Here is a 9,778-nt window from a genome sequence, read left to right on the forward strand (position 1 = left end):
AATCTCTAGCCCAACCCTCCAGCTCCAGCCCACTCCTGCCCCTAATCTCTAGCCCAACCCTCCAGCTCCAGCCCAATCCTGCCCCCAATCTCTAGCCCAACCCTCCAGCTCCAGCCCACTCCCGCCCCCAATCTCTCACCCACTCCCCTGCCCATTCCTGTCTTCATCTCTCGCCCCCCTCCCTCATCTCCAACCCAATCAACCCTCCCACTTCCTACTTCCCCTCCAGCCCAATCCTGCCCCTCCCCGTTTTGAGCCCCATCCCCAATCTCCAGCCCAATCCTGCCCCCACCTCTAGCCCCTCCCCCATCTCCAGCCCGACCCTGTCTCCCCCTCCCACCCCGGTTACTACGTCCTCCCCGGCCCACTCCTGCCCTCCCTTCCCCCAACCTTGTCCATGAGTTTCCAGCACTTCTCCACCATCTTCTTGTCCACGGCGCCGGGCTGGTGCGGGCCCAGGTGGTGATGCGGCTGGAACGCGTCCTTCATCAGCCCGATCAGCCCGCCGGGCCCCTTCTTCAGAGGGGCCGCCATGGGTGGGGGCTGCGGGGCTTGGTGGGGGTCAGGGACCCCCGCCCGCTGGCTCCGAGGGCGCCTGGCTGAGCCCCCGGGCCGCTCCCTCCCCGGCCGGGCGGAGAGAACGGGACTGAGGAGACGGTAGCTCCGGACCAGGAGCTGGGGCTACAGCGGGGACGCGCCTCAGTGCGGGGAGGGGGCGAAGGGCGGAAGGAGCACGCGCGCGACCCGGCTCCCAAGAGGTTCGCAATGCCGCGTGCTGATTGGCTGCCACGGAAGGGGGCCCGGCTCGCGTCCCCGTGAAGAAAGCACGCGCGCCAATTGGAGGCTGGGATACAGCCCCGGCGCGCGCCCTCGCTAAGGAGGCACCCGCGCTGATTGGTTGCCCCGGCCTGCCCAGCGCGCACTGAGGAACGGGCTCACTCCGCTACCGCCCGGGGGGTGGAGGGAACGTCCCTCTCGCGAGCCGCCCAGCCGGCAGCTCATTAGCCCTGACTCCGCCCCCGTGTCCCGGTGCTTTGTACTGCGCGTGCTCCCACCCGGCTGGCATGCGCACTGTGGTGACAGAGGCAAAAAGGAGGCCATAATTAGTGTGGGCAAGAGCCCAGAGGAGGGGGAGGGGAAGAAGGAAGTGGGAGGACTGGAGCTGGAGAGCTCTGGGGAGCAGGGACAGACAGAAACACACCACCCCCGCACCATGGTGGAGCACTTTAGAAGAGGGTGATTTAAATAATGCTGTAGTGGTGCCCACAGAAGCTCAGGAGTCGATACCGGCTCAGGGCACAAACCCCAAAGCGGTGGCGACTTCTGCAGTGACCTTCCACCAACCCGTCATGGAGTGTAACCTCCTTAGGCCCTATGACAGCCCAGAGAGTCCCCCACATACTCTCTTACCCCCCAGCTGAGCCTGGGATGGGCCGTGACACCCAGAACCACAGCAATGCTCAGATTACAGCCAGCCACTTACCCCAGGTCAATTGCACTTCAGCTTACACCCAAGACCACCTGTGTAGGCTGGGGGGCAGAAAGCCATTGAACTGAACTGTAAACCTTGTCTGTAATGGAAACCACCTCAAGCCAGGGGATGCAGCAGCACCCCTAATTCCAGCACCAAGGCTTGTAACCAGTCCCATAATAAAAGATTTATGAAGTAGGAAAAGGAGACTTATTTACAAGGTTGAAGCAGGTTGAACATACACACACAAATGAGTTACAATGTTATGTTTCAAAAAGTAATACAAGTTTCTATAATAAGCAAGCTCCACATTAGGGCTAACCCAGCCTAAGCACCAGGAGTCTCTTGCTGATGGCTAACCCCTATTTAAGTACACAAGAATAGTATTTTCAAGCGTGCTTGAGTGACTTGGGAGCACATGCCCTGTTGATTTTAAACTACAATCTATGATGGAGGAGTATAAACTGGTCAATGCATTTCAGTTTAGTTTTTCTGGGGACATTTAATACATTAGAAGGTGATATTGGTTGCAAATATAGCCTAGGCTATTTTCTTATTTGGGAATCTCACAGATGTTAGAGGGCCCAGACTTGTATTTTTCAGCATTGATGAGTATTTTAACTGTGAAACTTCTTAGTAGGAAAATAAATTTATGTAAAACCTGAATTTGTATTAACAATTAGAAAAATGAAAGGAACAAGTATGAAACATCCATGTTAGCAATTTGACTACAAAGTGAATGGAAAGTAGAGAAATAGCAACATGTAAATAAAAACACTGATTTAAATTTGAAAATAATAATCCTGATTTTTATCCACCCAGCCCAGCCTGTGTGGGGGACATATCCTGAACCCTGGCAAGGGACAAATGGCTGATCCCCCACCAGGTAATGCACCTTTCACTCCATCACAGCATCTCATGAGCCCCATATAATCAACACCACTGCAATGCAGTGACCTTGGGGTGGAGGGCAGCAGTCAGCACCTAGAACCCTACAAGCCAGGAGGAGGAGGAGGGGAAATGTTGGCCAAGAACTCCACAGCAAATGCCTGTCCCAAAAAGTGCTGCATGGGATAATTAATATCCATGCAGAGCAGACAGGAGGTTTGCACTATTACCACTTGGCTCCCAATGCATCTGCTTCTGAAGTGGCTCCAACCTCTGAACCTGCACATTCCAGGGAATCAGGGTTTAAACCGTGATGCTTATGGCTCCAAGACACCCCCTCCCATTTATACTTGTGTTATGAAGGAAACAGCCCAGAAAGGATTTGCTTGTTTTTTGGTGACCCCACAGCTCTTCCCCAAGTAGCAACCTACCCCCATCTTCCTTTGCAGCCAGCCGAATTATTGTACAGCCATCGCAAAAGAGCACCATTTCCCTTTTGCAAAAAGCCAGGTTCCCTTTTCTTCAAATCGAGAATTTTCAGCATAAATACATAAAAAAAAAAGTCAGGAAATGGAGCAAGGAGATTGCAGTCTCTCACTGAGTGTGGGAAATGCAAGGCTTGCAGGTTGACTTAGCTTTGGGAAATTGCTGACTAGAGAAGCTACCTCCTCTTAAATTGAACCCATGCCTTGAGACCCCAGGCGTTGCTGGTGTGTTTATCTCTGTCCATTCTTCTGTAAAGAATAAAGATCATGGTACCAGCATACTCAGACATTCTTGTCAAAGTCATACACTTCCCTGTTCTCATGGAGTTTCTCTCCCACCCCTCCCACACGTTGTATAAAAATAGAAACTAGCCTTCAGTGTGTTGACACCAGAAGCCTTCGTGAACTCACTTGGGTTTATTTTGTGACAAGCTGTAAAACACACATATCCCAAGAGACCATGGCTCCTCTCCTGACAGGTGCTGAACTTTGCTCCCAAGAATTCCCATTAGTATGAGTGGGACGGCTCATGCAAGCAAAGTTAGGTAGGTTTGCAGGATCGGGATTGTCGTGCGTAATCCATAGTCTGATGCAGTCAAACAGCTTTGGATGAGGCCCCTCTAAATTCACCCATCTTTGTGTAAATGAGTGAAGTCTGTCCTACTCCAGGTCAGGTTGTGACTATTTAAGTCCTATGTGTGAGCCTTTATTAGGACAAGTAGTCCCAATGAAGCTAATGAGATCCCTCTTGTCACTAGGGGTTGGAGGATTCACACTATGGTCCTCACTGATATCACAAAATGTGTATCTTTACACTTAAACAGTAGTATAAAATTTTAAACAAGAAATAAATAAATCCTGCACTGGGTGCATGACTGAATTCCACAGAGGACAGACTCGGTGATTACCTCTGCCCCCCATCCCATCAGGTATATCTGGGAAAGAGCACACAGGCCTGAGTCTCATCTCACAGCAGTTTTCTACCAGAAAAAAAAATAACAAAAAAACACAATCATGGAGTTTACTTCCATAGCGTTACCACTTCTGATTTGCAGCAGCACCACTGAGAACGAGAAACAAGCTAATTGCTTCCCAAACGTATATCCAAAGAATAAATCCTCCTGTAGCAAAAAAAAAGCCAGCTGTGGAGATGTGAAACTGATGGCTCCTGAGTGATGCCAGCTGTAACAAACATGGCCAGTTAATGAAGTGTTCTAAAACCAACATACTGGAGTCTGTTACTGGTTTCTTTTAGGATGGTCTATTTCGCAATGGCACCTAAAGCAAAACTTCCTCTGGAATTAATACAAATTATTTCTTCATTCCCCCACCCGCTTCTGCAATGGGTCAGAGCAGGTTTGAATACGTGCAAAACAGAACTGAAAACACTCAAGGGAGATTACAGAGGGAGTTATGAGGGGAGAAGAGCAAAGCTGGTAGAACTGTGACTTTTTGGTAGTATTGCAAGCAATCAAAAATCATGAAATTGGCTAAAAAAAGAAATAAATAATGAGTTTGTTTTAAAAGTTGGGTTCTTTTCTTTGCCTTCTGTTTTTTGAACATTAAAGGGACATTAGGAAGTTTTTCTCCATAGCCATGAAGGCTAAAAGTTAGTTTTTACTTTTAAATAACAACTGAGATTCTCAGAAAATAACATGACTCCAGGAGCTAAGGCTTTAAGGGGGAAAGCCCACCAAATACTGCAAACTGGGCAATGCAGTTTTTGCAACTTAGTTTGAATAAATAATTTATTTACATCCTAGTACTTGCTTATATTAAATTGTGTCCTTTCTGGGAATGTGGATCTCTTCTGTCTTTGTAAAGTCCACTTATGGAGTGTTCTGGAAAAATGACTCAGCAGCACCTTCCTTTCTCCTCTCTCCACTTGGAAATTCAACTATTCCATGGCAACAGTGGAAATTGCGTGCAAGTTAGCAGTGGTGGCAACTGTCCTGCAGGACAGAAAGGACATGTACTGCTGCATAGTTTGTACAAGGAACATGTTCAAGACACAGTGTCTCAGAACACCCCTTCACGTCATAGTGTGAAATTGGAGCTACTATACCCCAGCTTTCCCACCATGCTCTTCAACCTACTCCCACTGTAGATATCTTGGCACCAGAGGAGCCCCTCTAGAGAGACCAACCCTTCCAGGATAACAGAGTCCTTAGGAAAAAGCACAAACCAAAGGACTCTCCAGCCCAGCCCCCTGCCCTCTTCCTTATCAGCAGGGCTCAGCTGCAAGAACCCCTCTTAAGGATACCTGGGCTCTGGATCCAGTCTACCCCCACCCCGCCTACAAAGAGCTGTGGCAGGCTACAGTCTGAAGACAGCTCCTAGAGGCTCTCTAACCCCCAGGCACAGTCTATCTACTCCCCTCCCCACTCATCCTCAGCTGCTAGGCGGGCTTTGCCCCTCAGACAACACCCCACACACATATAGCAGGACAGTGCTACCTGAATAGGGTTGAGTGGTTGCAGCTGTCCTGGCCCTTAAAGGAGCAGGCCAACCCGTTACAGGACAGGTTACAACTTCCCTGCTGTTTGGTCATACCACAACACTGTGTTGTGTGCCCACATTGTGTCGCCATTGCCTTATGCCACAGTAACGTTTCAAAGGCATGCTCTACGTTGTGGTGCATTGCCTTATATTGCCACAGATGTTGCATACACATTGCATGATGGTGCACTGCTTATCTAGCAACAATATATTGTGCAATTTCTTCCACCAAACCTGGAGCTAGAACAGTTTCATTGCGGTAAGTGAAATTCCTCCTGCCCAGGAGATCAGCTCACGGTCTAAGCACCACTTCATTCTCACTAACCTCACAATGACCTTCTGCTCTGGGGATGTTCATTCCTTGTAAAGATTCCATTTCATTCCCCAATCCGACACGTTGTACCAACAGGCCAATGGACTGCTTTCAAACATTGCAGTTGCGGGGGGGGATATGCCAGCTCACCTCCTATAAATCAATCCACATTAACATGAAAGTCACAAACTATTCCATTGCCCTTCGCGGGCTGGTAAATATTTCTGTAACAGGCAACTCCCTGCCTGGCTTTAAGTACCTGGGCGAATTTTCCTAAGGATTATACTGACCTCAAATATTTCCACATCAATTGAGTGCCACGTTCTTGAGGCTTTCCCCCTTAGATTCTAATGCATTCTGGCTAATATTCAAACCCATGTGACCACCACAGGGTGTCACGGGCAACTCAATGATGCCACCACTCCCCAGGGACAGAACTTGTGGGGGTTAGGCTCTCTTTGATGGGCGAAACATAGCCACTACTATGGACCTGATCCAAACCCCATTCAGATCCATGGATCTGAAAACTGGAATGGGTTTTAGATCTAACTCAAAAAGGCCAAACCCTGCAGACATGGAGTGATTGTGTTACTGGGACATCTGCCTCTGGCATCATTCAGATCTCCAATAAGGGTCTTATCATTTAACCAGAATTAAAGTGAGGGTAGTGATACCAGACACCTCTGTGTTCTTGGGGAACCAGGGTGCAATATCCAGCCTGACTCATGAAAGACTCCCTCCCCACCCCCCAGCCTCTGCTTAAATCAAAACCTATCAGAGAAAAGAACTTGCAGAGAGCAGTGAAGGGCGTTGGGAGACACACCTAGACCCCTCCTGATGAGGGTGACAGGATTAAGACATCCCTATTAGCATACAGAATGGAGAGCAGAGATAACTCCCCTAGCCTCATCTGCATGAAAGATGGGACAGGAAGACATCTCAATTTGCATACAGAATGGAGAACAAGAACCACACTGAATTCTGGGACCAGAAAAAGCAGGGAAGCACTGCATCATGGGAATCTCTGCTCCAGATGCTAATAAACCTACGTCTGCACACACCCAGCTCAGCAATTATCAGACCAATTCTAGTAATGAATCCTTAATTGATATCCAAATAATGAAGCCCCCTAGTTGCATTGTGAGCTCCCTGGAAGAAAACACCACCCATAGCCAAGAGTGATCAGCTCCTATTGTCTAGTCTAAAGAAAACCCTTGAGTTATCAGCCTTACCTATAAACAAATCTATTGTTCTCCCTTGAACAACTGTATTTTCTCTACAAAAATCCCTACTCACTCTCCAGTCAGCATTCTGATGCTCAGATCCTAACTCTGCATCAGTTCCCCTAAGACTCCACACTCTCCTGACTGATAGTGCTGGGGACTCTGCCTGCCTCCTGCCCTCAGGACCCTCAGCTACCAGCATCATCTGGGAACCCCACTCAGTCCAAGCTTCAGGGAGTGCTGAGATCCCCTTCTCCCTCTCTTTCATCATTTTTCCTTTCTACCTTGGGTATTAACCTTTAATAATGTGTGTTATGTTGGTTTAGCCCTCCTTGTGTAGTTATCACCAGTATTCAATAAATAACTTGTATGGTTAAGCTGGTTACTTCTCTCTCTCTGGCTGAACCTTCCTCTTTTGTGTTTTTAGCTTCCCCCATTCAATCTGCAGCAACACGTCTTTTACCTAAGCTAAAGATCCCTGCAGTGCCCAAAATACTGTGGGGTTTGCTCATCAAGTAGGTTACTGCCAATACAATTGTGTTGTGAAGGTGGGGACAGGGACATGCTGAATCTGGGACACATGAGGGTAACAGCTTGAAAGTGCTGCTTGACCCAGTCCATGGAGCCCAGGGGCATATAAGGAGAGTCAGCTTGAAAGCGCTGCTTCATCCAGCTCAGTGAGTCCAGGGACATATAAGGGGTCAGTTTGACAATGCTGATTGACCTGGTCCGCTCAGACTTGCTCTGTTAATGAATGTGTGGGTGGGTGTGTGCTCATCCGGTTCTTGGGCTGAAGAAACTCAGCCCTAGGGAACCTAGGTCCTGCAGGATAGCTCCATTGGGAGGGGACTGGTAGAAGGGAGAAGTAGAGCTCCATATAAACACACAAGTGACACAAACAGTACATTGATAGAATTACAGAATCCCCTTCCCCAGAAAAGTAACCCGAACAAATGAGCATATCCCAAGGTAATGGGCAAATCTGGTAACAGTAGAGCTTTGTCACTGACCTACTTTGTGAGCTTGGTCACTTCACTCATCTGTGCCTCAGTTTCCCAATGTGTAGAATAGGGGTAATGATGCTTGTAAAGTGCTGGGGATCTACAGCTGAAAAGGACTACATAAGAACTAGGTACAGTTATTAAACTGCTGCGGTACTTTTCAGTCGCATTCAATACAGTGTCAATATATATATTCATCCACTGTAAGTATTATCAACTATTGATATAGTGCCATGGATTTATATGGTGCTTTGGAGACATGGGCTAATACATGTTCCTTGCCCCAGAAAGTTTATGAAAGCTAAACAACCCAAGACTCAGGGTAACAGTCCAGGAACGGGAGGGTGAGGAGGAAAAGTCAAGGGAAGGAGTATGTTTTAATGAGAATAGGATTTGGCTGGAGAAAAAGGTGGAGCCTGTTTGAAGGAGCTCTCCAGAAGGACAGAGGAGCAGTGGATAGATCTAGATACAATAGTTGGAATACATTCAATAGTTAGGTTCTAGTTCCTTTCTCAGTTAGATCACTGTAAATCAGGCATTACTTCACTGCCGTGAATGGAGTTACACTGATACAAAATCAGTGTGAGATCGGAATGTATTGGGCCAGATCCTCAACAAGGGAAAAATCATCAGCCCAGCTGGGCCATTGTACAGCAGCTGAGGATCTGGGCCATTGGTTAGACAGATTCTGATCTCACCCTGGCTTTACCCTGCTGTAGATCCATTCATGTCCATGGAGTTACTCTGCTTGACACCAATGGACGAGAGCGGAGAGCTAGGCGCTTAATGTGTAAAAGCAAGACAAACAGATTGAGCTGAGAACTAGAGTGTTCCTGCACTCTCTGGGGCAGTGACAACGCTGCGGCTCAGGGAGCACTGCCAAAAGTAATATATCCAGAGTTAACAAATGTGAGGCTCAGTACTGAAGCCCCTACTCAGGCAAAACTCCTGTGATTTCATACCAGAGTAAAGGCTTGGGATTTGACCTATTGAGGATAAAACACTTAGAGCTAGAGCCTCAGGCAGCATCAGTCCGCCTAGCTCTTACTCCAGAACTGGCTCAGATTCCATCAAACTTTGTATCTTCTAAGTGCACTGTGGACATTAACACTTCCCCTGGGTGGTGGATGACTTTGATTCTCATTTGACACATGGAGAAACTGTAGAGAAGGGAAGTGACCTGACAAAGGCCATATTGCACGGAAAACAAAACACGTTCACCCCTTGTAGAACCACACTCCTGGGTGCAATGCTGTGTTTACGTGTAAGACCTAAAGCAAGTGTCACCACCTTTAGCACAAGAACGATCAGTTTGGGGGAAAAAAAATCCGTCTAGTCTTTGATATTAGGGCCGTTCCTCTTTGTGGCTTTCAAGCTCTGTTACCTTTCTGGTCTAAGGGCTTCGGCTGTATCCCATTAATGCTGCTACACAATATCGCTCTGAGATTTCTGCATTGACAAAAGGCCCCAAGAACCGTCGGCTTTTTCCCAGCCAACGGTGCACGTTGAACTGGAGAAACCGTGTGTATGAGCAAGACTGAGCATGACTCTGTGCATTCGTGTGACGGTGCATGTCACAGTATGCCATTGTTGGACTGTTTGCATGTGTGGTCAATGTGTGTACGAGACACGGAGCGACACTGTGTTTGCCATGTCTTCTCCCATTTCACCGCCTTAGCTGTAAAGGACACATTTTCTCTGACTGCTCACAGGCAGCCTGGCCGCAAATCTGCCAGTTCCTGATTGTGCTTTAACCCTCCTGCTGGAGCTCATCTCTGCCAAGCTTCCGTTAGTCACCATAGCAGCAAACGGGCCTGCTGCCTAGCAATGTAAAGCTCCTGTCTTGCGCTGCCAGGATAGGCTCCCAGACACCAAGCCACTGGTTTTCCTCACCGCCG

General features: G+C 48.1%; 1 protein-coding gene across 1 annotated transcript in view; it reads right to left on the reverse strand.

Annotated features, from left to right (window-relative positions):
- CBL (Cbl proto-oncogene) overlaps window positions 1-558 on the reverse strand; it is a 60,386-nt gene extending 59,828 nt beyond the window's left edge. The window contains exon 1 of the mRNA XM_032780554.2: window positions 391-558. Within this exon, the coding sequence (XP_032636445.1) occupies window positions 391-534 (144 nt within the window). The 5' untranslated portion in view covers window positions 535-558. The remainder of the gene's footprint in view (window positions 1-390) is intronic.
- Between the last annotated feature and the right edge of the window lie 9,220 nt (window positions 559-9,778).

This window comes from Chelonoidis abingdonii, chromosome 18 (assembly GCF_003597395.2).
Source record: "Chelonoidis abingdonii isolate Lonesome George chromosome 18, CheloAbing_2.0, whole genome shotgun sequence".
Classification (NCBI taxonomy): domain Eukaryota; kingdom Metazoa; phylum Chordata; order Testudines; family Testudinidae; genus Chelonoidis; species Chelonoidis abingdonii.